Here is a 26,431-nt window from a genome sequence, read left to right on the forward strand (position 1 = left end):
CTGTAAAATAGAATAATGGCATCTATCCCCCATAGGGGATATGAAGATTAAATACGTAACACAGGGAAAGCACTTAGGGCAATGCTCTAGTATGTGCTCAATAAATGTTAGCTTTTTATCCTTTTTTTTTTCTGAGAGAGAGAAATGGCAAATAATTCACGATACTCATATCAAATATATAAGTATTCTCAGTGGTTTCTGTAAATCACATTCCACTTTGCCTGTGGGAAAAAAGGAGATGTAAATTAGTTCAACTAGACATGTATATACTTTAAAATATTGAATTTATTTTTTAAAAAACCAGCACAGTGAGAACTGCCACACAAATGACTTTTCACTACCAATCACAGGTCTCTTCTCAGTTCAAGTGCACACATTTAACGCTTCAGATTAAAGACCTGTAATCCTCTCAAAGCTTTTTACATTCTGAAGTCACATAGAATTAAGCAGGAAAACATTACCATTAAATGAAAATCAATTCTGCACAAATACATACAATCAAGCAGTCTACAGTATCACCTGAAATACCTGTATTTTAGAAACAATCCCACACAACACTGTGTGTGTCACAAGGTTCCCGTTACTCCTGGGGGTCTGTCTCACGTAGTCTGTTCTCACATTTCTTTCACCAAGCCTCAGGCAATGAAGGGAAACTTCTTCCAGGCACTGGCCTTCTTTTTGTGCATATTCTTTTTCTGAATTCAGTTTCTGAAAACAGAGGCTTCTCCCTTGGTACCATGACCTCTAAGACATCAGAGCTATCAAGGCTCTTCAGTGTCTTCCTTCCTCTGGGGAGACCCATACGTCTCCACACTACCCAGCTCTGCCCTCCTCTCACTCCAGGCCCCTCCTCGGTGAGGAGATAGTCTCTGGGGAGACCAAGAAAGCTTCATACCTCTACCTGGCAGACAGAAGGCCTGGTCCTTTCCTGGTGTCTTGTATCTTCCTCTGAATGCTGAGAAACCTTTTTATACCAGAATGTGTCAACCCACAGCAGTAAGACTTTGAGGAACTGAACATGTGAAAAGTGATTCAGGGACCAGACCTTAAAGGAAGGGGTGTTTGGCACCATGCACCGGTGGGTTCCTACTTTTAGCTGCCTGGGTGCAGAGCTTTGGCAGCAGCACCAAATTTTGCGCTCCACGTGCACCTGCAACCCAGAGGGGACAGGTGTCCTCACAGGATACAGCCAAAGCTGGAAAGCAGGAGCCAGGTGCTGGGACCGGACAGTAACTGCACTCGTGTGGGCGTTGATGCCGCTGGTCAACAGCACCTTCGGTCCTGTGTGAAACATGTTTTTGTTTTTGTTTTTCTTTTTTTTTTTTTTGGTTTTTCTCCGGTACCAGGAACCGAACTCACGACCTTGCGCTTGCCAGGCAGGCGCTTTTGCCGCTGAGCTAAATCCCCAGCCCCGTGAAACATGTTTATCTGTTGCCTTTCAAAGCATTTTTCAGCAGTCTGAGCCAGAAACATATTTCAATAGAAAAATTGTACACTTTGCAAGTATTATACTGTCATAATTGATTCATATTTCCTGGACATTGATAAAATCAAGCACATCTCTTTTTTTTTTATTTTTATTTTTTTGGTACTGGGAATCGAACTTTGGACCTCGTACTTGCCAGGCAGGCACTTGTGCTGCTGAGCTATATCTCCGGCCCAGCACATCTCACCAGAGGCTTCCAGAAGCACTGCTATGACAATGAGAGAAGACACAGTGAGACCGACCTCAATGGCATCTCTTCCCTCTCCTCTCCCTCTCCCTTTCCTTTCTTCTTTCTTTCCTTCTGGAGGCACCAGTTTCTGGGCCTGGACAGAAGGCTAAGGACAAAGGTTTCCCGTGGGCTCGGCACAGAGTGGTGTGTCCCTTCTCCAGTGTGACAGGAGGAGCCCTGTGTCGACAGCCTTTATGCAGCAACCTCTAGGAATTCTGAGGTAAACACAGCTTCTGCGTAGTCTTCACATGCATCCTGAAGTTCCGCAGCCACGGCCCCCAGGGCTTCATCTACCAGCTCTTCAGAAAAGCTAGAAGATAAACGACACAGCTGAAGCCATGGATGGCCAAACACAAACCAATCTTTTACTCAGCTGAGGAACTCAGCAAGTCAACCCTAAAATTCAAATGAAAATGCAAAAGGCCAAGAACAGCCAAGATAGTAAGATGTCGATGCTCGGATTCCAAAGGCCTGTAGAGCCTTGTAGACAGACAAATGCACCTTACCTGGGATGGCTGAAACCAGAGGTGACCAGAAATTAGCTGCAATCCAGCCCCTGCTCACACACAGCATGGACGACCACCACATGGGAGGAAAGGGTGTGCGCCTTCTCTGCGGGAGAAGGGGCAGGATGCCCAAGCCTGTCCTCCTCTTTTTCTCTCTGTGCCCCAACCCCGCTCTTCTGAGCTGCCTGAGAGCAAGCTGCATGCTTAATATTCCTCAACTACTTCATGTGTTTCCAAGAAACAAGGACATCCTCTTAGATAACTGCAATAATTATAAACAAAATAAAATTAATATCTGTACAGAATTAATATCTAATCTTATCTATAGACCATACTCAAATTTCACTAACCATCAAAAACATTCTTTTAAAAGAAAACTTTTTGTAGCTCATGGTTCTTTCCAGCATCCTGGGCTGCATTTGGTTCTCAGGTTTCTTTAGTTTTAGTCTGAAAGAGGTCTTCCATCTATGCCTTTCATAACCTTAACAGTTTGTGAAAAGGAAAGGGTTTTTTTTGGTAGACCGTCCCTAATCTGGGTCTGTCTGGTGTTCCTTTATGGTCAGTGTCAGCCTACATTTTTGGAACAACGCCACAGGAGGGATATTGTGTCTCCTCAGTGCCTCATAGTATCTATTTGTCCCATTAATGATGACTGTGAGGTTATTTTGTTTTGTTTTGAAACAAAACTATGTAGTTTTCTATGTAGTTCAGACTAGCCTTGAACTCACTATGTAGCCAGGCTGGCCTTGAACTAGTAGCAATCCTCCTGCCTCAGCCCCCCAAGTGCTGGGATTACAGGAGTGTGTCAGTATGCCCAGCAGATGACTGATTATTTTGAACACTTGGTTTCTAGGCTTCTCTCTAGTAAAGTTACTATCTTCCCTTTGTAATTAAAAAGTATACTGTAGGAGGATTCTTTGAGACTATGTAAATATCCTGTTTCTCATCAAACTTTCCTGACATCAATTACTGCAAGATTCCCAAACACTGATTTTCTAATTCCATCATTCTATCTCCATTTCATAGTTGCTATTCCACTGTGCTAAAGAGGTTTTCCTTCTTTCTCTCTTATTTACGTATTCATCCAATAATTCACTAATTCATTCATTCATTCATATCAGTTTGGCCTTACAGGGTCTTATTTTTATAGCCCTTTACTATAGCTACTTGTTTTAATGCTTAAAAACATACTGGCTCTGGCCCATAGTAGCCTCTTCAAGGTGGCTGCTGCGCCCTCTTGACAGGTCCCCCTACGAGCATTTCCTTCTGGTACAACGTGATGTCTTACATCTCCAGTCCCAGCCCTAGCCCGGGAACCAGTCATTTCTCTACAGAGCGCTGGTACCTCCTCATGAAAAACAGTACTGAGAATCCAAGATCTGGGCACCAGGCCTGCTAACTGCTGCTGGTACCTCCAGTTCTAGGCCCTCTCAGTGAGACTAGGACACACACAAATACACACACACCTTCATTTGTATTTCTATAGCTATCAAAAACTATATATTCACAAGGATAGCTGTAATTCCAATTCAACAGAGGGTGCATCCTACCCCATCCTCAGAAACCTTGCTCTCGTTATTCAAATTGTACTCCCTTATTTGATCCATCTTAAAATACAGAAAAACTCATTTTAGAATTGCTAACCGATGCCACTGTGCAAAAGGGTGTTATTTCTGACCCATTTTCTTGCTCTCCTCTCCTTCTGAAACTCTAATAACATATATACTAGTAGACCTTCTAACTTTATCCTCTCTTCTTTGTGTCTCCACATTATCACTCCAGATAATTTTTCTGTGCTATGTTCCAAGTCTCTAAGTTTTTCTTCTGTTGTATCTAATTTGCTGCTGAGCCCATCCAATGAATTTCTAATTTCAGAAAACGTGTTTTTTATTCTAGAATGCATAGTTGGGCTTTTAAAGTTCCTAGTTCTCTGCCAAATTCCAAGATGTATCTTCTATTTGTATCAACACACTAGGCAGTTATTTTAATGTCAATGAAATAGCTTTAATATTTGGAAATGTTGTGGGTCTGTTTTTGTTTTCTCTCTCTCTCTTGTCTTTCTACACTCCAGACACTACACTTGAAGATTGTAGAAATAAGTGAAGCCCTATACAACAATGTTATTTTCTTCCAGAGAAAGTTTACGTTTGCTTATTCCTGGAGACTGGGGGGCAGCAACAATCTAGAGTCAGTTTAATCCAAGTGGAGTGGCTCAGAAGCCTATTTACATTCAAGTCACCTGAACTTGCAAGAGTGTGGACTTTTCAAGCGACTGAAAGGGTGGAGACGTAGCTCAGTGGTAGAGCAACTGCCTAGCATGCACAAGACCCTGGGTTCAATCCCCAGCACTGCAAATAAATGAAACAAGACAAAAGTGAGAGAGGTTAGCCAGGACAAATGCCATACCTTGGTAATCCCTGGATTCCAACCTCTGTCTTCTGACCTGAAAAGGCTACCCCAATGGGACTCCTCTCTCTCCGAAGTAACCATCCAGTGCCATCCAATGGCTAACCTCCCTAACCTCCCTGGGTCTATTTTATCCAGGATCCTGGCCCAGTTATTTTTTTTATTACCTAGTTAACTTTTTGATGCCAGCAAGCATGTATGTTTTATTTTCAATACAGCTTTTCTATTAGCAGATATCCTTAGTGGGAAAGGTGGTCCAAATTACCAAGCGCATCATTACTAGAAGTGGAAGCAACTACCTCATTTTTACATTTGCTTTGCTCTCTGTGTTTCCATCATGAACCCAGCACCAAACAATGAAATATAAAGTTGCTTCCAGGACATTTCAACACAGCAGGTAATAGATCCTTTTTTCTCCTTCTCTTCTTTTGAAGTACTGGGAAATGAACACAGAAACTCACATATGTTAGGTAAGTATTCTGCTACTCAACTGCATCCTCAGCCCTTTCTATTTTGAGACAGAGTCTCCACAGGTTGCCCTAAGTTGCTTGGACTGGTCTCAAACTTGCCATCCTCTTACCTCAGCCCTCCTGGGTGGCTGAGATGACAGGTGTACACCACAATGCCTGACTCTTTAATTCAACTTTCCTCACTCGATCTTTCATTTCTGAGACAGGATCTCCCTATATAGCTCAGGCTGGCCTTGAGCTCTGAGCAGTCCTCTTGCCTCAGCCTGAGTGTTGGGATTACAGGCATTTGCAATCACACCTGGTCTCACTTTGTCTTTCCCTTGAGGAACCATCCCTCCTGGGGTCCTGTGCCCCAGTATTTCGGTAAGTGTGATTCTATGCTTACTGAAAATATCCCCTGGAAATGGCTTTTACAGTTTTCCTGGACGTTCCATGTTGTAATCTAAGTTTCCTAAACCCCAAGTGTGCCTTTTTCTTAATGCACACCTTGCACTGGTGGCACATACCCTCCAACAGCTTACAGAGAAACAGTACAGGGAAACTGAATTTTTGAACACTACATACCTAAAATTATTTTTATTTTATCCCTATCTTTAACTGATAATTTAGCTGAACACAGAAGTCAAGGTTAAATTTGGGAACTACAATATCTTAGCTTCTTCCAGTGTTGCCACTGAAAATAATACGCCATTCTTATTTCTGATTACTTGAAGGCATCCAGTTTTAATTTTCTGGAATCTTTTGTCATCTTTTCTTTACAGCACGATGCTCAACTGTCCCTTTTCCTAATGATATGTAATGATGTGTTCTGGGTAATTCATTCATTCCCTCACAGTGGGCAACTGATGAACTTTTTCAATCAAACAACTACAGACAGCCTCCTAAAAAGGTTGTTATAGTATTTCTAGGATAACCTCTATATTTTTTTCATTTTTTCCCATATTCTGGCACTCTTATTATTTAGTTATTGGATCTCTTAGACCCACCCTCTAATTTTTAAAAATCTTTTCTGTTATCTAGCTCATTTTTTTTATTGTACAGCTTGAGAAATGAGTTTTTCAGTACTTGTAATCAATTTATTTTATCCATCATGTTTTTAATTTCAAATAACTTCTTTAATTCTCTGAAAGTTTTTAAAAAATAGTACCCTATTCTTGTCTCATGATATAACAGCTTTACTTACTTCTCCAAGGATATTAATTCTAGTTTCTTTTTTAGATGTTTTGTTCTGTTCACAGCATTGTCCCTAATTCCTTAGAGCTTTCTTTATCTGTTACAACAGCATATGTATCTTTCAAATGTCTGGTCATCTCAGCTGTCTGCTCATTTTTAAGAATGAGAATCAACTGCCACCAAGCCTCCTATTTTCAGGCTAACCTGTATCCATGCCTTCACAGACATATGGTGCATCTGGCTCCGAAGCCATACCAAGGTTCTATACAGATAAACTTGGTTCTTGGCTTTATTCTCACTAGGTGCTTTACTTTGTCTGGTCTGCTAGGTCACTTACCATTTGTCTAATCGCTTTATGGATTCCAGATTCTTACTGATATTCTTGTTTACTGCCATTTACAATTTCATGTCTTTTATTTTTTTTACAACACACAGTGGGGTAGGGATACAAGGAGTACAGATAAATACATATGTTGAATCTGTTCTTTTCAACCAAAAATCTCATTTTTGCAAAGGAAAATCAGGAACCCTTATAGTTTTCTTTTTATCAAAAGCACTGTCTTAAGTCTTTTTCCCAACTAATCTTTTATTTGCCTCCAGTTTACATCATCTACTCATTCTGATCATTGTGATGTTGACTTTCTTTTGGTATGAGGAAGAACAGAGGCATTAAAGACTAAAACAAACAAACTCAGCTAGTTTCCCCCTTAACCGAGAGGATATTGAAGTCAACTGTCTTTGGATACTTTTCAAATGCTGATCAATACAACTGTCACCTTTGAGGAACATCCAAGAAGTAAAAGCCAGAGAGATTTAAAAATAAACAAGCAAACAACCACAACATAAAACCACAGAGCTACAGTGTTAAGATGCACTGTCACTTGGGGCCAAAGGTTAACAGGAAAACATCTATAAAACCTCAGGCATATTTTAATAGCTCTGTGCTCTGTGCATTAACATATTATTCCTTACAGGCTGCGAGAACCTTCCCCTATACCTACAAAAGAACTATGAACAAAATGCATCAGTCTGTCAGGTGAAGAACATACAAGGAACAGGCTATCTTCCTTGGCTTGCCTTAGACTTCTCAATATGCCAGTCTGTCTACCTGATCCAGACAGGTTACAGGAAAAGAGTCAGTACGCCAAGGGACTGTGTCACCACACAGAAGCAAGTCCAATCTCCTTCTCTTCCCCAGAAAATCCTTAGGAGTACATGTGAAGGCAATGCTCACCTCCCCCAGAACAAAGGGCCCTATATACTTTGAAGGGTCCTATCTTAAAGATAAAAGACTTTCAGTTAACCTCAAGTCTTCATTATAAATGATTATCCCTGATCCTGCCCCTAACCCTGCTAAAACAAAAGGAAACAGATATACAAGTACATAAATGTATAAAAAGAAAAAGGAAAAAAGTAGATGAGAAATGTCCAAATTTTTCAGAGGGTAAAAACCACAAGAAGAATCATAACTGACTGAGCAGAACAGAGAAAGTCCAGAGGAAGCTGAGACCTACACGTCTATAGGGGTTGCTAAGGAAAAATAAGTTGATCTGTCCCACAAACATCAGAAAGGCTCAGGGGGAGTGAGGTATGGGCAGGAAACATGAAAACTGGTTGAAAATTTGTAAAACAAAAACAGATTTTCTTGTTCTTACATATCTATTAGTAGTTCTCCACTCCTACTTCTGGCAGTTAAGTGACAATCTCTTCTACCCCCACAAAAAAAAAGAAGGTATATTCTTTGGAAAAATAAATCAGTAATTTAAAACTCAGTGCAGCAGGTGTCGGGCACACACTTGCAATCCTTGCTACTTGGGAGACTGAGGCAGGAGGACTACAGTGCAAGTTCAGGTGGGTAACTTAGCAAGACTTTGTCTTAAGATACAACTTTAAAAGGACTGGGATGTAGCTTAGTGGTACAGTGCTTGCCTAGGCACGTGTGAGGCCTAAGTTTGATCCCTCCTAGGTATGTGTGAGGCCCTAAGTGCAATCCTAGTCTGCTAAATAAATACCTATTTTAAAAAATAACCTCAGCTCAACCATCAATCAAGTATGAAAAGAGATACTTTCAAACTTGTAAGTCTCAAGAAATTTCCTCCAATACACAAAGCAGGATAAATTCCATCAAAGCAAGAGTAAACTAAGAAAGAGGAAGATGACGACGCTAACGATGAGGAGGCTAACATGGGAGGGAGGAAACCTACATTCAATACGGGATGAAGTCCCGGAGCAAGGGCCACTTGGCAGAGCAGGAGTGCAGACAGGTTGGATCAATGTGGGAGGAAGAGGGGAGGGTCCTCTGCAAAAAAAGCAGAGGTGAGCTTCAGAAATAGGGATTAACTGATATTCTTCTCTCATTAAACTTTGTTTTAATGGATCTTAAACTTCTGTGACAGATTTTTGGTCAAGTCGTTTCCATTAAAAAATGTTGATGTAAAAAATAACCTAAAACTGCCACACACACAAAAAACAAGTAGTTTACAGAACATTCTCCTTTCCTTCTGATGGTTTTGTGATACACTGTTATCATTAATCAGTACTTTACTATAGTATTAAACTTAAACAGCCAATGAGAGAGACAGTTCTGAGACTGATCTTCGGCCACTGATTAAGTCTAGGGTGGAAGGTGTTAGTGATAATATTCCTTTAGCCTTTTGAGCTTTCTGCGCAGACTTGGTAACCTTGCCAGTTGCAACAGCCTTCCTGTCCACTGCTTTGATGACACCCACAGCACCTGTTTGTCTCATATCACCAACCACAAAACGACCCAGCGGAGGAGAGTCAGAGATGCTCTCGACACACATGCCTGGAACCAGATCAAGATTTCAATCTTACTAGACTACTAGCAGTGGGTGCTTGATCTTTTCTTTCAGCTCAGCAAACCTGCAAGCAATGTGAGCTGTGTGACAACCTAGTATGGGGGCCTAGCCTGCCATACTGATTTGGCCTGGATGGTTCAGGATAATCCCCTGAGCAATGAAACCACCTGTTTCCCTTGATGGATCATTTCTGCTGTCACCAGCAACACTGCCACAATGCACATCTTTGCTAGACATGTTCATGACGTTGAAGCCCACCCTGCCCCCAGGAAGAGCTTCACTCAAAGCTTTATGGTGCATTTCAACAAACTTTACTTCAGATGCAAAGGCTTGTCCATTGAGTGACTGTGGGGTCAGATGCAATCCAAAGCTTCAAGCAGTGTGGTTCTATTGGTACTGCCATCTTTATGAGCAACTTTCCACCCTTGAACCCAGGCATATATGCACTTGACTCCAGCACACCGCCATCATTCCAACCAGAAACTGGCAAAAACTGTGTCAGGTGGTAGCCAATCTTCTTAATGTAGGTGGTGACTTCCTTAATGATTTCCTCGTATCCCTTCTGCCCGTAGGGTGGCTCAGTGATATCCATTTTAACTGCTGTTTCACACCCAGCATTTGAACCAGAAGGGCATGGTCACTGCTCTGCTCATCCCTGGAGATGTCAGCTTCAAATTCACCAACACCAGCAGCAACTATCAGGACAGCACAGTCACCCTGAGATGTCCCTGTAAGTTTTTGATAAAGTCTGTGTCCTGGGGCATCAATGATCATCACATAATACTTGCTGGTCTCGAATTTCCACGGGGAGACGTCAATGGTGATACCACACTCATGCTCAGCTTTCAGTTTATCTAAGACTCAGGTGTACTTGAAGGAACTCTTCCCCATTTCAGCAGGCTCCTCCTCAAATTTTTCAATGGTTCTTTTGTCAACACCACATTTATAGATCAGATGGCCTGCAGTGGCAGACTTGCCTAAATTCACATGTCTGATGACAATGATACTGATTTGAGTCCTTTCTTTTCCTGTGTTGGCTTTGATTTAGTGGTGGTTTTTCCAATACCTAGGCTCTCATGGTAAACTCACTGCAAAAAGGTTAACTGCTATCTTTGTTTAATCAGGATTAAACTAAGAGATTATTAACTAGTATATGCAGAAAGTTAATAAATGTGTAAAAGAAGAGGCAAAGAAAAAAAAAAGGAGGTAATTATTAACTCTTGGAACATTTAAAAAACTTCTTTAAGGAAGAAGTGTAATCATAATATATCACCTATCTCCATGAAAAATATCTTGCATGGTTTTAATAAAGTGATATCCATGGGAATTTAAATTTTGACCCTCTCTTAAAAAGAATGGCTTTATGTACATCTTTTCAGGGTTGTATTCATAAAAAAGATAATCCACTCTTCAAATTGTAGTAGCAGCAGGATCCTGTTCTGACAATATACAGCTCCGTTTCCCGGGAAAGACGACTCGCAGAAGGGAGCATGAAAATGCTGCAGCCAGAGGGGTGCTGCTTATACAGGCAAGTGTGGCCCCAACCAAGACTTCAGCATCACTGGCTTTTCCCACCCAGCAGTATATTGTGTTCTCCGATGGGACATCACCTTCACAGCAACAGGAAACCAGCTGTGACTTAACTTTAGGTCACACCTCTGTCCTTCAGAACTGCAAGTTTATGTCTCTACCTCAAAATTCATACTTTGAAGTCCTAATTCCCAATGTGCTATTTGGAGTGAGGCCTTTGAAAGGCAATTAAATCTAGATAAAATCAAGAGGGTGGGGCTTTATGATGGGGTGGGATTAGTAACCTTCTAAAAAGGTGAAGAAGCTCGGTGTGGTAGCACACACCTATAATCCCAGCGCTTGGGAAGCTGAGGCAGGAGGATTGCTGAGAGTTTGAGGCCAACCTGGGCTCCACAATGAGTTCAAGGCCAGCCTGAATTACAGTGACACCCTGTCTCAAAAAACAAAAAATAAAAAAGAAAGAAAAGAAAAAGAGAGAGAACGAGTAATAAAGGGAGGGAGGGAAGGAAAACGGAAGGGAGGGAGGATGAGAAGCAAGCGTTTACTTTGTCTACCAGGAGAAGACACAAGAAGGCAGCTGTCTACAGGTCAGGAAGGGGATGTTCACTGAACACTTCAATCTTAGATTTCCCAGCCTCCGGAACCATGAGAAATACATGCCTACAGCTTAAGTCCTCTAGTCTGCAGTATTTTAGGGCAGCTTGATCTGACTAAAACACTGCCTGAGAAGAGAAGGCTGCAAAGCACTTCTAGGGATGGCAAAGCTCATGCTCCTTTAAGGTCTCAGTCAGCCTGCCCTTTAGCCCAAGATCAACCACTGGAACTCCACGCCCCAAAGGCATGTTGTAAGCCCTTGACTATTCCTTTGTCCAGCTTTTCTCTAAGTCTAAAATCTAGCCCTTGGATCCTAAACAGAGGGACACACATTTTACTGACCTTTCAGCTATCAGCCATGGGTTGAAGGAGCCTACGGCCTCATGAGACATGATCCGGAGGTACTGCTCAAACCGGCTACAGTAGTCGCCAATGCTGTGCCGCATGCTGGGTGGGACAAACAGGAAAGTCCAGCCTTCTCTCTGCTGGGAGTCTTCTGCACGGGACGGAAGGGGAGTCTCTCTTCTCTCTGATTGCTCTGTCTCTACACTGTCATCCAAGGAACTGAGGAGAAATGAAGAAGACGAAGACATTCAAAATTATCGGTAAACTATGGTGAACTGTTAATTTACCCTGACATTTTGATTACCAAAGGCTCTCCTTCATTTCTTTTTTTCATGCTAAATAAAATTCAGTATCTTATCACCATTCATTACGCCGCTTTTCACTGCACTCACCCTCAACCCCCTAAGCATTACTGTTTCTAAAATAATTCTGAGAGCAAATCTTGCAGTAAACAGCTAGCACAACCCACATCTACCAAAGCAATGCTCTCAACGTGAATAGCCAGCTGACTGTTGCTAGGTGCTAAAAGGCTCCTGAAGATGCAACACTCAATGCCCATCTCAGACCCACACTGTTTCACTGAGCCATTCTAGTTTGCAGATCTCGCTCTAAGAGCATCTCTCTGGCTTGAGGGAACTGAAGGAATCTGGAGCTCAACAAGTCAAAGGCAACCAACTAGCACAAAAACAGACAAGGTGCCTAGTACCTACTTGGCATTGCAGGGCTTTTCTAACATGATGTTAACAGCTGGGTCCTTCTGAACTGCTGTCTTTGTGATCCTGATTACAGAAGGCAGAGACCCTTCACCTACTGCTGGGGTTTTCTGATCTAGAAAAGAAGAAGCACAAAATGATCGAATGCAAAGAAAAACTAGTATCTGTCTTAAGAGTTCTAATGGCCAATAACCTATCAGAAAGTCACATGCAAATCTCTTAAAAATAAAGGGCATAGCTAGCAATGTAAAAGGAAAAATTACTCTTACTTTAAATGCAAAACTTAAGGCCTGGCATGGTGGCACATGCCTGTAATCCCAGCACTCAGAGGCTGAAGCAGTAGGATCACTGTAAGTTTCAGGCTCACGTGGGCTACATAGTGAGTTCAAGGCCAGCCTGAACTGTACAGTGAAACTCTTGTCTCAAAAAGACCAAAAAAACCCCAAAAAACAAAAAAAAACAAAACCCCTGAAATGTAACAGTTGCAGAGAAACAAACCAATTAAGACTCAGTGTTAAGAACTGGGGATATAGCTCAGCAGCACAGTGGCTGTCTGGCAAGTGCAAGTCCCTGTGTTCAATTTCAGGGACCCCTTCCCCCGAGAAAAAAACAACTCCTTTCCAAGTCTCTGTCAGCTGTGAGAAAAACTTCTAGAGGTCTACTCAAGGCTCCGGGCTATGGTGAGTGACTTTTGGACTGGCTACCCATTCAAGGAGTCTAAAGCAGTTAAGTTTGTTTTTTGACCTTTAAATGCTTTGATTACTGAAGAAAAACACCACTCACACTTGAACACTTAATTAGCTGATTTAATTTGTCTTTGGGCACTGCTGGAAAAAAATCTGCATGATGATAGTCAAAACATTAATTTGTTAACTACAACTTGCAGGCTTGACAGCTCTTCAGAGTTTTACATTATTTCTAATTTTAAATGTATTTCAAGTGTAGGAAGACAATCTGTCCTTCTTGGTAGAGAGCATCTGTATGTCAAGTAACTTTCTTTGACTCATATGCTTATAATTTCTTACTGTCAGACTGCCTTGCTTAACTTTTATAAAAATATTACTGAGTACAATTTTCAATTGTTCATAGGGAGGATAAGACACTGCACAATCCAAAGATCCCTTTAAGTTGGTTTTGTGATGCAACTCAGCAAGTAAGCAGAAGTGGAAACATTAAGAGTTCTTATTACAGTCCTATGATCTGAAATTACAAATATCTAAAAACTCATTTAAGGGGCTGGGGATTTAGCTCAGCGGCAAAGCGCCTGCCTGGCAAGCACAAGGTCGTGAGTTTGGTTCCCGGTACCAAGAAAAACCAAACCAAAACAAAACAAAACAAAACTCATTTAAGGTCTTACTATTCTAAAGAGTTCTTTTTAAATGTATACCTAGACTCTAGGCAGAATTTTAGATAGTGGCTACTTATTTAAATTGTCCTTGGAAAAACCAAAAAATCCTCCCTAACACTATCTTCTACATCATGCCAACTAAACCACCCCCAAAGAAATTTCCCTTCCATGTTACCCTTCCCTGTTTCCATCTGAAAGAAGGCTAAATTGCCCACTGATTAACTAAACAATGACTGGAAAGGCCCCTATGGCAGGCACAGTTGGACACATGACTATGAAGAATTCTCTGACCTCAAAGAATCTGTGGCTTAGCTGGAAGAGACAGGACACCTTTACAAACAGCTGTGCCACGTGGGAGAGCATGCTAGGAGTGCTTTGGGAGTTCATGGGCAAGAAATGGAGGAAGAAAGCAAAATTCTAGCGTAAAGATACAGAGTATCCCTTACCCTAAATGCTTCAGGCTAGAAGTGTTTCAGACTTTGGAGATGTTCAGATTTTGCAATATCTGCATAGACAGTACTGGTTGAATGTCCCTAATGTGAAAATCTAAAACTCTGATAAACTTTGACAGCATTTTGCATTTCAGATTTTGGGCATAGGGATGCTCAGCCTGCTAGGAAAAGAACTGCGTAAATAGGATCCCATGAGCTTGGCCTTGAAAACTCGTGATCATTATGTGAGGATAAGAACTGGGGTTGGAACAGTGCTGGGAAGAAAAGAACAATGGGAAGAGAAAACTGTGCTTGCAAATTACAGACAATGTAAAAAGAGCACATTAATATTGCAGTTAGGTGGCTCATCTTTCTGTCAAAATTTGACACAGATTTTTTTCCAAGACAATATGCCGAAACCATATTCTAAAATAATTATGTGATGTATGCATTTGTAAACCTTCTCTACCCCTAATTTCTGCTACAATTTTTAGTAAGTATAGTACTCATAGTACCTAAATTCCTTTAGAAGTAAATGCTTAAGCACATTTTACTGTCCTCCTTTCACTGAGGAAGGCAGTAACTGACAAGCATGAGTCAAACAGAATTTGATGAACACTTCACAGCCAAAACTGTAATAGTAGCCTAGCAATTGCAGCCAAAATGTGTGTATATGAATTTCGAAAAGTGGAGGAGAAAAGCCAAAATCTTTTCAACAAATGGTGCTAGAATCCATCAGGTAAGAAAGAAAAAAAGCCTTATCCAAGAGAGTCACAGACCTACACATCAGCACCCAAACCATAAAACTTCTAGAAGAAACCAACAGTCTCTTCTCACCTTGGGGGTGGGCAAAGATTCTTGAGACCATGTAAAGCAAAAACCATATAAAAAAAACCTGATGTTGGATTTCTCAAAATTAAAAACTTAATGCCTTTTAGAATATAAGCAAGGAAGCCACAGATGGAGAAAAGTATTTGCAAAACGTTTATCTGAGGTCAGTGAGAACCAGGAGTCAAAGAGGAAGAATGCGGAGCATGGGCAAAGGGACAACAAGTTCCCTTTGGGGTGGGTGAGAATGTTCTGGAATTCAGAAAGGAGTGATGGCTGCACGGCTATGTGAATACACTAAAAACCAGTAAAACATACACATTTGACAGGGTGCACTTTATGGTATGTGAATTATATCTCTTTAAAGCTGATATCTCAAAATCAAAACAACAAAACACAAGAGGGCTAGGGATATTGCTCAGAAGTAGAGCACATGGGTTTGACCTTCAGCACTACCAAAGACAAAAGAAACAAATGAACAAATAAAAATAGTAACAGAAGCCCATACATTTGAAAAGAACTTGCACCCAGCACATATACAGGTGCCCTAGACAACCTAGTTTTTAAAAATAGTCTTATTTTTGACACTTCCCAAAGGATGATATACAAGTGGCTTACTGCCTCAGTCACTTTTCTCATTGCTGGCACAAAATGCCAGACACCGGGAAATAAAGGGAGAGGTTTACTTTGACTCATTTGCTGACCCTAAGGCAGAAACGGCATGGTGGCAGAAATGGCTTGGCAGAGAGGCTGCTCACACCACGGCGGCCAGAAAGCAGACAGAAGGGAGGAGGGAAGCAGTGGAGCACGCGCCCACTAGCATGCCTCTTTCAATAAGGCCTCACCTCTTAACAGCCTATTTAGCTCTGAAGTTATTCATGGATTAATCCACGGGTGAGTACAGTGCCCCCATGATCCAACTGCTTTTCAAACAGCCTGCCTCTGAGGACATAAGGTTTGGGGGACGTTCTAAAACACAGCTCTAATCATCACATGAGAAGGTTCTAAACATCATTATTCCTCAAGAAAATTAAATTACCTGGGTTCAATCTCCAGTACCAACCCCCTCAAAGCAAAACAAAACAAAACCAAAGAAGATGAAATTAAAGCAACGAGATATCAGTATATCTCCACCAGAATAGTTACAATTAAAAAGATTAACACCATCAAAATGGGCAAAGAACATGCAATAATGGAAGCTCAGTGTAGGTAGGAATGTTGACAGGTATGTAAGTAGTACAGCCTCTTTGGCAAAAGGTTTGGCCTTTTTTTTATAAAGTTAAATACACCAAGGGGCTGGGGATTTAGCTCAGCGGCAAAAGCACCTGCCTGGCAAGCACAAGGTCGTGAGTTCAGTTCCCAGTACCAGAGAAAAAACAAAAACAAAACAAAACAAAAAGTTAAATACACCAATCACATGACCTAGCAAATCTTAAATATTATTTATTCAGGAGAAATAAGTTATAGACCATATTAAAATTATACATGAATATATCCACAGCAGATCTATTTGTGATATTCCCCAACTATAAGCAACCAAATAGAGACATAGGAAATTGACAAAGAACATATGGTATGCATACCATAGACTACTACTCAGCAAAAAAGGAATGAACTATATGATACAAATGTGGCAGGATGAATAATGGCCCCTCAAGATGTCTACATCCTAATTCCTGGGACCTGTGAATGTTACCTTACTGAAAAAGAGACTCTGATTAAGTTAGGGATCTTGAGATAGGGAGATTATCTTGGGTGAGTGGGAAACATTAAATGTGACCATAAGTGTCCTTATAATAAACAGAGGAAGATCTGACTATAGAAGAAAAGGCCATATGAAAATGGAAGCGGAGATTGGACTAACAACGACAATGATGCTAACAGCCTGAGAAGCTGGAAGAAACTTAAGGAACAGATTTTCCCTGGAAGCTCCAGAAAGAGCCTTTCCCCCAGCAACCTGATTTCAGCCCTTTAAGACTCACTTCAGACTTCCGACCTCCAAGACTGTAACAGACTAAACTTGTTTTAAGTCACTATATTTATGAATTATATTTGTTTATAAACTTAAATTTGTTATCGCAGCAATGGAAATAAGCAAAAATAGTTCAATCTACAGAACACTACACTGAATTAAAGGAGCCTAGGCAAATAATAGACAAGTGCATACCAAACAATAGCTCTTCTATGAAATGCTAGCACAGTATGAAATTCAAAGCCAGTTCCCAAGTGGAGTCTGATGGTGGGGAACTGACTGGGCAGGGCGCGAGGGAACTTTCTGAGGTGATGATATGTGCTATGTCCTGATAAGCACTTGGGTAGGAAACATGTACCCATTTGTCAAAACCTATCAGATGATAGTTAAGATCTGTGCATTGCGTTATATGTCAATTTTATCTCAAAAAGAAAAGTATTAATCCCTAGCTGATGGTATACAAGTTACATATTTTGGGGTAAAATGTACTGATATCTGACAACTTTGATGTTTTCAGTTTTATTTTTTTCTTTTATGGTACTGAAGCTTGACCCTAGGGCCTTAGGCACGCTAGGTAAGCACTCTACTCTTAAGCCAAATCTCCAGTGTACTCTGAAAGTACAGATAAAATATATTTGAAAATGCAAAGATATGATGAACTGATAGGCCAGATGTGGTGGTCCCCATGCCTGTAATCCCAGCACTTAGGAGGCAGAGGCAGAAGAGTCACAAGTTCACATCCTACCTGGGCAACTTAACAAGATCCTGTCTCAAAATAAAAAATCAAATGGGCTGGAGAGGTAGTTCAGTGCCAGGGCTGAAGGAGTAATGAACTGATGGATAGAAGAAAAAAGATGCTTGGCATGGTGGCACACACCTCGAATCCCAGAACTTGATAGGCTGAGGCAAGAGAATTGCCGTAAGTTTGAGGCAAACTGGGGCTACATAGTGAGTTCAAGGACACCCTGGACTACATAGCAAGATTCTGTCTCAAAAAACCAAAACCAAACCAAACCAAAATAAAACAAAAACAAAAAAAGAAAAAGAGATTAAGTGACAAAGTAAATATAGCAAACTGTTAATCGTACAATGTAGAAGGTAGGTATATAAGAATTCACCATAAAATTTTTCTCAACTTTTCTGCGTATTTGAAATGTTTTGGAATACAAAAGCAGGGGGAAAAGTAGGGAAAACACCTACCATTTCTTTCTTCCTGCTTCCATACATGAGGATCAGCGTATACAATTTTACTGTATCTTTGGCGAACTGTCTCCTGATATTTCTTTAAAAAAAAAGTTTTATTTATGAGAAGAAATGAGTTTCATTATAAAACAGATCTAGTAAGGATGGAAAAATTCAAGAGATCCCATTAATTGCTGAGAATGAGCATCTGCCAGGCCAGGACGTGATCAAGAGGTGAGGTCTAAAGTCAAGTACTGCAATTAACACGGCTGCAATCTAGATCAGCACTTCCACTAGCACTTGCTGTGATGACAGTGTTCTCATCTAAAACAGTGGCCACTAACTACCAACCACTTGTAGTGTGTTTTCATTTTAATTTACATTTCAATCTGCACATGCGGCTTGCAGCTACTTTGGGACAGCTCAGGTCTGGGCAGTGATCCCCAAGAAAAGGAAAGCAGTTGTGAGACCAGGATAAAATACGTATCTTTAAATTTTCAATAATCAACAAAAATTTATTTTCTGTGTAATGTTTCTATTTAGCAGCAAAAAATGAATGTGATTAATCACAGAACTATTAAAAAATACCAAACTTGGTAGCAGGAAACCTGAATTCTCATCCTCGCTCTCCCAGCAATTTTTTTTGTGCGACCTTCGTCACATCACTCTTTCACTGGGTCTCAATTTAATTGCTCTGAATAATCCAAGGGTTATGTTAAGTAATGTCTGGGATCTGAAATTTTATAAGAAAAACATTCTAAAAGTAGTAGTATGGAAATTAAAGTAACATCTGTGATTTGAGAGGATCAGACTCTAGCAGGGTAGAAGAAGCAACTGAAGAGTACTTACAAGCTGTCAGATGGTCCCATCTGTGGAACTAGATCGGGGTCCCAGTGGTTTTGGAATCATAAATCATTGTTATTAGGGGGATAATGATAATGATCACTAACTGGCTTACATCTAAGACAGCATTCTGACTCTGACTCTTTATACTTCACTCTATCTTCAAAAACCTTCCTTATTAGACAGGGTAAGTGATATACCAAGGTGATACACTTAGCTGGCAACAGAACTGGATTCAGAAGCAGAACCATGTGACTCTGACATATTAAACACCAGAGACATGACAGAGAACAGAGGTGAGTGCCCAGTGGGAAACCAGGTCACAAACCCCAGACCTTACTTCCATTTCCTCCATCCGGAGCATCATGGTCTCCAGATTTGGGCTGTCCTTGCTGTCCCACAAGGTTTCTGACCCCAAAATCTTATCATGAGTCATAGCCCAGAGCTCATGAGCAGCATCTTCCAAAAAGTTATCCAGCTGATGAATATTGTTGAATTCAGAATTAACTGCTGTATCCTATAAAACAAAGAGGGGTGGAAAGGTGATACAAAGAAATGAGAGAAATTTATTAAAGACTATTGCTGATCACAATAAACCAACAGCATAATGATCCAACTGGCAGAATTTCTATGCTAAAACAAACCTCTCCTAAGTCAGTAAATAAAAAAAAGCACTAATATGAGTACAATTTTTATCGAGGACATTAAAATCATAGTACCGAACGTGTAAATACCATTAACGTCTATGTAAATTAGTATTATCATCTGTTTTGCCAGTTGGTAAAGCATACCTTCTTTTTGCCATATTTAGGAGAATGCACCATATTTTACGTGTCACAAACAGTAGAGGACAGAGCTCTTCCCTTTTGGGTCAATGCTTTTGTAAAAGCCTCATGGTATCACAAAGAGCAGGACTGTTTTGTCTTTGCCTGGGACTCTATGGTTATAATCTCAGAGTTTTATTGGCCTTTCTTGATTTTATATTCTTTACATTCACAAAGTGCTTTATATAGCTTCTATATGCATTTTATTTCTCTCGATTCTAATATATAGTCTATACTCTCCTCAGAAAGAGGTTTTTACAACGTCTGCTAGGCAAAGTATAAGATATTCTTGGGATTAAAGCCTGGTTTTGCCCACTCATAAGCCTGCAGCTTGGGCAAGTTTATCAACCTTTCTAGGCCACAGTCTTCTCATCTGTACTATGGAAATAATAATCTTGTACTTCAGAGTTAGAAAGGTTTCATGAGAACTTGTTTGTTAGAACACTTAGCACAGTGCTTGGAAGGAAATCAGACAGTCAGTGAAAGGATACTGCTACAATAATCTTAAAAAGCATTTTCAACAGTTTGCAGAAAAAATGTATTAATTGCCAATGAAGATATAAAAATGTTCAATCTTAATCAAAGTTAAAGAAATAACAGTAACTTTGGCCAATATAATAAAATTAGAAAAAATCTAGACAACTTACGCAATAATACAGATCTAGTTAATTAAGATATGTGTGTATGTTTATATGTGTAATATATTCCATCTATAAAGGATGGAGTGCCAAAAACACTAAGTGCCATTAAGAAGGATAAAGAAGGTCTCAATGTGAAGATATGGAAAAAACACCAAAATAAAAAGAAAAAAGCATGTTATAGAACAGCATATGATCTGTTAGAGGGGTGGTTTAACTTTTAATACTACACTTTTTCTGAACTGTTTTCTTTTGGGCTACATATACATAATTATTACTATTATTATTATTATTATTATTATTATTATTATTTGTCTTTTTGAGACAAGGTCTCGCTAGGCAGTTCAGGCTGGCCTTGGACTCACTTATGTAGCCCAGGCTGGCCTCAAACTAGCAACAATCCCCCTGCCTCAGCCTCCCGGGTGCTGGGATTACTGGCATGCGCCACCACGCCCGGCTATATATAATTTTTAATTCTAAATAAAAACTATACATTTTAGAAAAATGTATTTCCTATACAACTTTAATTAAAACAGCTGCAGTAACAGACGAATATGTTAATCGTGGTTCCCTTGCAAGAACTTTTCCCTGCTTCCTGCTATCAGACACCATTTTGCTTACAGGTAAATCTAGTGAGAGCTGAATTTTACTGGTTAAGTTCAAGTGAAATAAGACAAATGTCTTCTCCATTTTAAAGATGATAAACCTGAGAATTTGTGTTCAAGGTACCACCACTCTTTTATAAGTTAACATTGGAAAAAAAAATTCTACTTCATCATGATATCTTCTGTGAGTTAGTTCATTTAGGTTTATTTATTCTATTCAGTTAATTACAAACAATCACTATTAATGGCACTGCCTGAGAAATCCCTTGCAAAGATGATAATATGTATAATATCCTAGAACTCTAAATAGCAAAGTTACTTTTCTCTTTCAATAAACTGTATTACAGATGATTTAAAGCTTAATTCTAACATAAACGGCTGACGGCTCCTAGTAACACTCAGACACATCTACTTTGTTGTCAGCAATTATAGTCACTTGTTTTCCTCTTTAGGCAGCTTTGTTGCCTCCACAGGTTGGATATTAGCCCACTGTTCTGCGGAGGTGTGATGGGGGTCATTCAGCGGCTGTGCTGCCCAAATACCAAGCTGCAGCACACCTGAGAGTGCAATGACCAAGTGCAGGCTTTCAGCTTCCAGTCACAGAAGCCTCATTTCACATGAAATTCTGTCACAAAGTATTTTTTCTTTTTTGTCACAAAGTATTGATACAAAAATATTATAATTCAAAAATCATGGAAATATGCTACAGCTAGTAACAATTATAAGAGGGATAAATTCTCAAAACTTTTCTTCCTGCTCCCAAGGTCACTGGGCCGGTGGAGACTCATTCCACCTTCCTTCTCACTCTGATCACATGGATGCCACTTGTACGCCACAGCCTTAAACCTAAGCAAGGCAAGGAGCCTTCCCAAAAATATGAGAAAAAGGTTCTCTAGAGGAAGAGCATAGAGTGTACAACAAAATGTTCTTCTTGTTTTCAACTGTTTTCATTTCTTTCTTGACCAGCTCATTTCTTTGCCAGGCCAGATACTGGTCATACACTAAGCACTCACAACATGCCTGCCTAACAAAGCCATTAGGCCCTAAATATAAAGGAAATTAGGTCAGTAATGAGCTGAAAGAAAGGAAATGAGGGCAGCCATTCTTCTGGAGCAAGCCATAAACACTCAGGGCCACAGTGCACCCACATTCTGTCGTCAGCAGGAGATAAAAGGGCCACTGACAAAAACCTGTGGCTCTAGTGATGTCTGTAAGCTGTCTGTAAGGCTGATCTAAGTCATAATGCTAGATAAATCCTGTAAAAATTAACATGCCAGATATGAAAAATAATTTTCACCTGCCTTGAGTAGGATAATATACTGTCTGTGAAGTAATGTGCACACCATTTTCCTTCAACTAGAGATATTATCATGTAATAATACGAAAATACCAACAACACACCTGCTTTGCAGGCTGGGCTGCTGCTGTGTTTGATGATGGACGATCCTTCAAAGGAGTATTTGCTTCCACAGAAGAATTAACTCTCTATTCAAATGGACAAATATATTCATGGATTATAAAAACTTACAATTCGTATTAGCACAAATGAATGCTATTACTAGAAAAACTTCTGCGTACAACTATTCATCAGCTCAAGCTCCACTAGGCTTTCTGCAGCAATTAAAGCACTTCTGTCTTCAAGAAAATAAATGCCATGTGTTGTTCTTGGCTCTGCATGCTTTTCCCTCCAACTCTGTAAACACTGCCAGAATAGCTGTGTGCTATTATGCAAGTCATTCAACTTCTCTGATCCACAGTTTCCACAAAGATAAAATGTGCAGGCTGGACTCTTTCACCTGTAAGAGGCCTCCAAGGTCAATATTCCTGAGATTTTATTCACAGAGTCTAATAATAATTTAACATTTCTTAACCTAGAAATATGGAAGTTCAGAGGTCTGTGCAGAGACCCAGAATGTCATTCATTCCATTTAAAGCTATATTTTTCTGTGGCCTCAGCTTATCCCAACACAATGGTTTCTGTTTACAGGTGGAGCTACAGGATCTGGCTATAGCATTAATTTAGCTCACAGCTTATACAATGATGGCACAATCTCTTGGTAGTGCTACAGGCCATTTCATCTTTAAGAAAGTAGTGGTTGTGCAAAGACATGCCCTAGTCACTCTATCTTTTGGTAGAATAGAGTCAATTGTTCCAAACCACTGAGGTAAGCAAGGACAGTGTTAGACTGAAGCAACTCACTGAATGCTAATGTCACCAACCGATCTACTTGGTTAGGAATGGAAACTGCAATGTAAACTTCTGTCCAAAGTAAACGCTCATCTTTCTCAAGAGCAGGACTCTTCTTTGCCCCTCATCTTTACCTCTTCCCTATCACAGAGGACACATCAATCGTGTGTGGCAGTCTAGGGATGTCAAAGGCATAGCAGCTCTGTGCCCGAGCTCTGCGCCCCATGCTGATCAGCATTGCAGCTTCCAGCTGCCAAACAGACACCTGACCCTAAGGGGGTCTGTGGGACCTTTGCAGCAACTCTTGTGTACTGCAGAACTTGTAAAAAGCAAGTAAATGGAATAAACTAGATTACCTGGGCCTTGACCAAGAGGGGCTTCAAACGCTCCAGAACTGCCGCCTCTACCTTGTCTGCTAACTGGGTGGCAGAGACACTAGAAATAAAATAAAAAATTCATGTCAAAAGCCTAGTTTGCATACTGTTCTAACTACTTCAGATGAAGAGAAATCAAATGATTAAAAACCACAGTGCTTCTCTAACTATAATGCCCATACAAATCGCCTAGGGATCTTGTTAAAATGTAAATTCTAATTCATTTGGTCCCAGGGATGGCTAGATTTTGGATTTCCAACAAGCTCACAGGTGATACAACACTGTTGGGCTGGACCCTACTTTGAGTATGAGGGCTCAGGCCACATCTGGACAAGTAGGCTCCGAGGATACTTTAAAACAGATTCAGCCTGTCTCTAAACAGGCTGAATCAAAGAAACTAATTTTGTTCATTTTTAAATCCCCACTAGAACAACAGTAGAATTAGATATAAACCCACAAAAACAAGGGGGGAAAAACTGTGCTGGAAAACAAAGGACATAAGTGTTAACTAATTCAGCTGACCCAAGAAAGCTGAATTTTAGGCCAGGAATATGGGAAATTGAGAACCACGTACTATGTATGGTTGACCATTTTGAACAGGCATGTTACTGGCAGCACCAGGAGTTTCTAGGCCTGAGGAAAACTGGGAGGGGGTGGCTTAAAGTGGAAGACAAGAGTCAAATGGCATTTGGAAGTTAGAACCCTAGGTCCCTTGCCCAACTTCCCATAATTTGACAACTACCTCTCTCCAACTGTGAGTCTCGCTGCTCATTCTCTGAAGGGTCTCTGGTTTAGGAGTGACCAATCACAGTGAAGGCTGTCAGTACAGTACTGAGAAGAGGCGGGCTGAACGCTGAGCACTAAGACCCACTGCCTCCTCCCCAGTTCAGTTCCTATGGCACCTGTGTCCAGATCCTTACCCTCTGGGTGAAAGATCAAAAACATTTTCCCTGGACAGTCTGACCCACATGAAAAGTTAAGAGTGAAAGAGAATGACAGGGCCCTCAACAGTCCATCCAGATGGTCCAAAGGTGGCTTAAGTTCAACAATCCCTTCATCAACTGGTGCTTGAACAGACAGATTCCATAAAGGAACACATGACCTATGACCAGTATCTCATCTCACATATAAAAATTAATTCAAAGTGGATCACAGACATTAAAGTTACAAAGTATTTAGAAGAAAACACAGGAGAACATCTTTGAATTTACAAAAAGACCTGTTTAAAAAAACTGCAAACTGTTCTTAATCATAATTTAAAACTCCTAGTCCCTATTAAAGAGATAAAGGTAATCATTATGCACTGTAAACATGTACTAATGAAAAAAACAAGATATATAGGGTAAGCTCAGTCTTGGGAGGAAGAATCTGTTGCGCATACATCTGGCAAGGGGCTTGCATCCAGAAATATGCAGTGGTACCTCAGTCCACGAACTTAATTCTTTGCACTCTTCTGGTTGCAAACCAAACTGGATGAGAACTGAATCAAATTCAATGGTTAGGTTCAACGTTGACCTTCTGGGGAAATTTGATTTTGTTCTCATCCAGTACAGTTTGTGATCAAAATCATGGGAAAAAGTTCGTGGACCAAGGCACCAAGAACTCAAATCAATAATTAAAAAAACAAAACACCAATGAAAAATGGGCAAAAGACTTGCATGGATATTTCACAAGAGGCACCAGAAAAGGTACTCATCATTAGTCAGCAAGGAAATGCAAAAATAAAACCACAAGGAGATACTGCTGTATTCCCACCAGAATGGATAAAGTTTACAAGACTGGCAAGACCAAACATAAGCAAGGACGTGAAACAAGTAATGAAGAACTCCCAGGTACTGCTGATAGTAGTATAAATGTTACAATTGCTCTGAAAAATTTATATGGCCAATTTTGTAAAGGTGAACAACTACCTATCCTATGACCTAGAAATCTGACTTAGGTATCTATTCAAGAGAAATTAAAGCATCTTTCTATAACTTTACTTATACTAACTAAAAATGGGGAACAACCCCAATATTAAATCACAAAAGAATGGATGAATATAATGTGGTATATTCCTGTAACTGACAGCAATAAAAAGGAATGAACTATACTGATGCAGGCACTATGTGTGCATCTCCAATATCTCGTTGAGCAAAAGAAGTCAGACACAAAGGAGTGGACCCTGACAATTCTGTGATTTGAAGTCCATGGGGAGGGAAAACAATCATACAGGGACAGACAGCCCAGAGTGGCTCCTCTGTAAGGGATGAGGTCGTACGGGGTAAGGGAATGACTAGATAGAAAATGTGGGAACATTCTAGGTTGATAGACATTTTCTTTACCTTGACTGGGGCTTTTGTCAATGTATAATGCATTTATCAAAACTCACTGGACTGTACTTTAATTCTTTGCATTTTACTATACGTAAAGTGTATCATAATAAAACAATTTTTTAAAAACCCTAACACCACATACTAATTCAACCGGTAACCCCTACATTTAAACATCAGAAGATACTGAAGGACTACCAGCTGAGGAAAGAAAAGGGAGACATTAAATAGAGCACAGTAGGGAACCGCTGTTGTTAGTATACCTAAGGAGGGGCTGGGGATTTAGCTCAGAGGCAAAAGCGCCTGCCTGGCAAGCGCAAGGTCGTGAGTTCGGTTCCCGGTACCGGAGAATAAAAAAAAAAAAAAAAAAAAAAAAAAGTATACCTAAGGAGAAGGCAGCACATCCATGGAGGAGGAGACTAGTCAGTAAGAGAAATTTGGAAAATGCAATAGAGCTCTTACACTTTACAAACCCTGCAGCAGAAACAACAAACTTAACAAGTTAAAAGTAAGTGTGAAGAAATCACTTCCTGGGGTGGCGGGGCGGTACGAGAGGGGAGGGGAAAAAGAAAATAGGAAAAATCAGGTAAAAAAATCAGAGGCTCTGTGGCGATT

The 26,431-nt window shown here is 40.3% G+C and overlaps 1 protein-coding gene across 5 annotated transcripts in view; it reads right to left on the reverse strand.

Annotated features, from left to right (window-relative positions):
- Nucleotides 1–265: 265 nt before the first annotated feature.
- The window catches only part of Kiaa0753 (KIAA0753 ortholog), a 70,260-nt gene continuing 44,094 nt past the window's right edge, over nucleotides 266–26,431 (reverse strand). For 2 of the 5 annotated variants that reach the window (XM_013522135.1, XM_013522136.1), the window contains exons 13-19: nucleotides 23,487–23,565; nucleotides 22,344–22,427; nucleotides 19,216–19,392; nucleotides 18,051–18,132; nucleotides 12,269–12,386; nucleotides 11,556–11,777; nucleotides 8,194–8,569 (exon numbers count right to left, since the gene is read on the reverse strand). In XM_013522135.1, the coding sequence (XP_013377589.1) occupies nucleotides 8,395–8,569; nucleotides 11,556–11,777; nucleotides 12,269–12,386; nucleotides 18,051–18,132; nucleotides 19,216–19,392; nucleotides 22,344–22,427; nucleotides 23,487–23,565 (937 nt within the window). In that variant the 3' untranslated portion in view covers nucleotides 8,194–8,394. Of the gene's footprint in view, nucleotides 2,026–2,045; nucleotides 2,484–8,193; nucleotides 8,570–11,555; nucleotides 11,778–12,268; nucleotides 12,387–18,050; nucleotides 18,133–19,215; nucleotides 19,393–22,343; nucleotides 22,428–23,486; nucleotides 23,566–26,431 lie in introns of those variants that run through there. The other 3 variants (XM_013522138.1, XM_013522137.1, XM_013522140.1) reach the window with 3 other exon arrangements.

This window comes from Chinchilla lanigera, unplaced genomic scaffold (assembly GCF_000276665.1).
Source record: "Chinchilla lanigera isolate Chin_1 unplaced genomic scaffold, ChiLan1.0 scaffold00066, whole genome shotgun sequence".
Classification (NCBI taxonomy): domain Eukaryota; kingdom Metazoa; phylum Chordata; class Mammalia; order Rodentia; family Chinchillidae; genus Chinchilla; species Chinchilla lanigera.